This window comes from Limanda limanda, chromosome 8 (assembly GCF_963576545.1).
Source record: "Limanda limanda chromosome 8, fLimLim1.1, whole genome shotgun sequence".
In the NCBI taxonomy this organism is placed as follows: domain Eukaryota; kingdom Metazoa; phylum Chordata; class Actinopteri; order Pleuronectiformes; family Pleuronectidae; genus Limanda; species Limanda limanda.
Window position 1 is genome coordinate 6,898,282 of NC_083643.1, and position 4,301 is coordinate 6,902,582.

The window sequence follows — 4,301 nt, forward strand, 5'->3', positions numbered from 1 at the left end:
ACGTCATCACAACAGTGAGACAGGGAGCAGCTCGATCGTGGAAGTGACTCAGATCCAGATCCAGATCCAGATCCACAGAGAAACACCCGGAGAACATGATCCACCGCCGGCAGCAGAGCACCGTGTAACCCGCTCCATCGCTCCGGACCCCGGCCTCTCTGTGTCATCTCTCCCCGTGTCCCAGCACCCCCGAGGCGGCCATGGTGAAGCAGTCGGACCGAGCCCCGCTGCTGGACTGGGAGGAGATCCCCCCGCCGCCCGACCCCAGCCTGCCGGGCCCGCTGCAGCCGCCGCCCGGCACAGAGCACCCTCCGCCGGGGAAAAGTTCCCAGGCACCCGCTCCTGGGTGGGGCACCACAACGAAAAAAACCCGGGTCTGCAGCCCGACCAAGGCGGTCACAGCTGTGGTGGCCAGCGGGGACCGGAGCCCGGGCCGCCCGCTGCCGGATCCCCGCGGGCCGGGCTGGGCTCGTCCGCAGCCTCTGGGAGCGGATCGTCGTGCTCCCTTCCCCGGCCTCTCGGTGAGGGATCAGTGGGAGGAGAAGGACCAGATCGTGGCTGTGTTCGTGGTCACGTTCGATACGAGATCAGGTAAACAGAGGTTTTTATTATTCATATTTAGAATAACCACAAATAATCCCTGATGAATATTATCCAGAATATTATATGATTTATGTTAATTCTCTTCTTATATATTCAGTTGTCTGGGGTCATCAAAATATTCTAACGTTAAACCTAATTTAACAAAATAGATGATCAATTCAATATGGTGAAATGACCGTTTTAGTATTTGATGGAGTAAGAAGTGAACTTCCTTTTATGAAGATTTCCAGTTATTGCAATCTGCAGCTCTCATCCAAGAGCAAGAATACATGAAGCTGTAAATCCAGCCCAGTAGATTCAGTTTAGTGTTTTTATATAATTGTACAGTTTTGCACTTTTCAAACTATGGTATTGTTTGAAAACGATACGATACGAGATCAGGTAAACAAGCAGAGCCTCACAGGTTTTTATTATTCATATTTAGAATAACCACAAATAATCCCTGATTAATATTATCCAGAATATTATATGATTTATGTTAATTCCCTTCTTATATATCCAGTTGTCTGGGGTCATCAAAATATTCTAACATTAAACCCAATTTAACAAAATAGATGATCAATCCAATGTGGTGAAACAACCGTTTTAGACTTGATGGAGTAAGAAGTGAACTTCCTTTTATGAAGATTTCCAGTTTTTGCAATCTGCAGCTGCAAGAGCAGAAATAAACTAAACTGGAAATCCAGCCCAGTAGATTCAGTTTAGTTTATTTTTATATATTTGTACAGTTTTGAACTTTTTAAACTATGGAATTGTTTGAAAACAGAAGAAGTCAGCAGTCGGTCACCAGATCATCAGGATCAGGATGTCAGTGGATTCACATGTGGGAGAGTTCAGTGTTTGGATAGTGACAGTAGCTGAGTCAGTGTTTTCTCACATGACCTCTTGCCACTGGAACACAGAGCGACTGGGAGGAAGTGGTGTGAATGAAAGTTGACAGAAAATAACTGCATGTGTGTGTGTGTGTGTGTGTGTCTGGCAGGGAACATGGTGGAGTGGTGCCTGCCTCACGACATCAACCTTGACGGAGTGGAATTCAAGTCGATGGCCAGCGGCTCTCACCGGATCACCAGTGACTTCATGTACGTGAGAGGGAATTTCAGTTTTTAGAATCTAGAGCCTGACTGATCCAGATTTTTTGGTGTCAAAAATTTCTGATACCACAATTTGGCAATGTGTCCTAAATCTGAAATGTCAATATTGAACCCTTTTGAAAAAGAAATGTAACTGAGGCTTGAACTTTATTATAAACAACTTAAAATAAAAGCAAAACACAATTATGAACCAATATAAAGAACTTGAATTAAGAAAATAAACGTCTTACATAAAATGTTGGGCGGGGCAATTTAAACAATATCAGTTATTATCCGAACATAATCTTCATTAATTGCAATAGAATAAAAGTCCAATATTTCTATATAGTGCTTTTGCATTGTCTAAGCACAGTGACGAGGTAGAACAAATAATTAATAATTAAATTATTAAAAACTGTTTAAAAACCAAAACCTTCACTCAGGGACAAAACCCTAACAGAAATCAGAATCAGAATCAGAATGTATTTATTGCCAAGTAGGTTTGAACTTACCTTGAATTTGTTTGGTTGAAGGTGCATACAATGAACATAAAACATAAAAACACAATAAGTACTACACATAAGAAAAAAACAATATATAAAATAAAAATATATAAAATATATAAATTTTTTGGATAATTATTGATATTGACTAATATGAAAATTTACGTTATTATTGACCATATCATCCAGTGCAAACATGATTTTATTATAAATGCATATCTTTTCTGCATTGTTTATCCTAAATAATAAAAGTTCTCATATCTGCATACTTAGACCAATCTACTTGTGAGAGGCTGATAAACACCAGCAGATGAATCACTTGGGCTCTGGTTCAGTCTCTAGTCTCCATCTCACCGTGTTTATTCCTGCTCTTGTTTTCAGTTATTTCCGTAAAGGCTGTTACTTCGGCCTGGCCTGCTTTGCCAACGTGCCTGTGGAGAGTGAGCTGGAGAGGGGGGCGAGGATGAAGTCTGTGGGAATTCTCTCTCCGTCCTACACGCTGCTCTACCGCTACATGCACTTCCTGGAGAACCAAGTCCGGTGAGTTAACTGCATGTGCAAGTACTTCTCCCCTCACCTTGTTTTTCTTCTCCAATCCCCAACTGTGTTTACACATTCCTCCGTATGTGCCTACCTCCTGTCTGCACTCCTTTGTTTAAATGTTCTCATCTATTATACATGAAGCCAGAGTCCCAGTCACAGCTATCGTCACAGGAGCCCATTTACAGGCAGTTTTTGTATGAAGTCTGAGCACGGACGTGGAACAAAGCCTGACAGCGTCTCTCTTCTCCTCAGTAACTCTGTGCTGCTGCTTCAGTCCTCTCACGAAAGCTCGACTCCACATTGACTCTGTATAAAAATGCAGTAAAACACAGCCACCATTTCAGGTTAAACACAAAGAGGCCTGACGTTAGTGATGGATACTAACCAAGCACAACCTGTAATCTTGCACCATGGAGGAAATAAATATCTTTATCTACTATTAAATGCAGGATTCTTTATATTTACACTGTGCAGCACAGCAACAGATGACTAATCATCAATATACAGTAGTCTCAAAAACATATGCTCATATTCAGCTTCATGGTTTTAATTTGGATGTTCAGAAAACGCTTCACTTTCCACTGATGCGATTGGCAGTCGTCAATCACTATCGGCAAACTCTTCAAAGTCGTGATTAGGGTTGCAAAGGGGTGGAAAGTTTCCGGTAAATTTCCGGAAACTTCCCGGAAACTTTCCATGGGAAGTTAAGCTCGGGAATTTTGGGAATTTTGAAAAAAAAAAAAAAATACGCAAATTAAAAGCTGAGCAACAAAAACATGATTCAAAACTCTATTTTAAAGATGTATGGAATGCAGCACACGCTGCACATTGAGTTTCAACCCTCCACTGTGCATTCTTCCATCACATGCACAGATAACTCCCAGCATCCTTCACTCTACAGCAGGGCTATTGAGGCCTGCTGTAGTGTGCAGGACTAGTCAGGTAAGTTTCAATGATATTACTGGGAAAACATATTAGCATGCTGATTGAGGATTGTTCAAATGTTCATCTAGCCTATTTCCATTAATTTATCCATCAATTGTAAAATATTTTCACAGACGATTCCAATTGTTTGGTTAACTATTTATATCTCTGGCATTGCATTAGTGTTTTTTTACAAACTTTCTTCTCATCTTATTCTACAGAACAATGCCACGTGCACTATCTCATGTGTGGAGGCATTTCACCCCAAACAATGTGGCTAAAATCAGCCTATAACAAAACAGTTAGTATAAATTATCCACAAAATTTCCAGTTTATTCCCGTTAATTCCCGTATATTCCCGTTAATTCCCGTTAATTCCCATGGAAAGTTTCCAACTTTGAATATTCCTGGAATTTTGCAACCCTAGTCGTGATTCAAGAGGCTATTTACCAAAACCTGAAAATGTTGAAAACTGTCTTTGACCTCATGCCCTTTTTTTCTCGTAGACTCCAGTTGAAGTGTCCAGGCCAGTACTCTCCACTGGAGGCCTTCTACGAGGACAAGAAGGCCGTCCTTCCACCGGCAGGAAACGGTCTGGTCACCGCTTGTCCGACCTGGAGTGTCACCACCATCAACCGCTGCATGCACCCGGAAA

General features: G+C 41.8%; 1 protein-coding gene across 1 annotated transcript in view; it reads left to right on the forward strand.

The window, feature by feature from the left end:
- dennd11 (DENN domain containing 11) overlaps positions 1-4,301 on the forward strand; it is a 9,086-nt gene continuing 4,785 nt past the window's right edge. Inside the window, exons 1-4 of the mRNA XM_061076704.1 lie at positions 1-591; positions 1,586-1,685; positions 2,561-2,719; positions 4,153-4,301. The exon at positions 4,153-4,301 is cut by the window's right edge and continues 5 nt beyond it. Of these exons, the coding sequence (XP_060932687.1) occupies positions 201-591; positions 1,586-1,685; positions 2,561-2,719; positions 4,153-4,301 (799 nt within the window). The 5' untranslated portion in view covers positions 1-200. The remainder of the gene's footprint in view (positions 592-1,585; positions 1,686-2,560; positions 2,720-4,152) is intronic.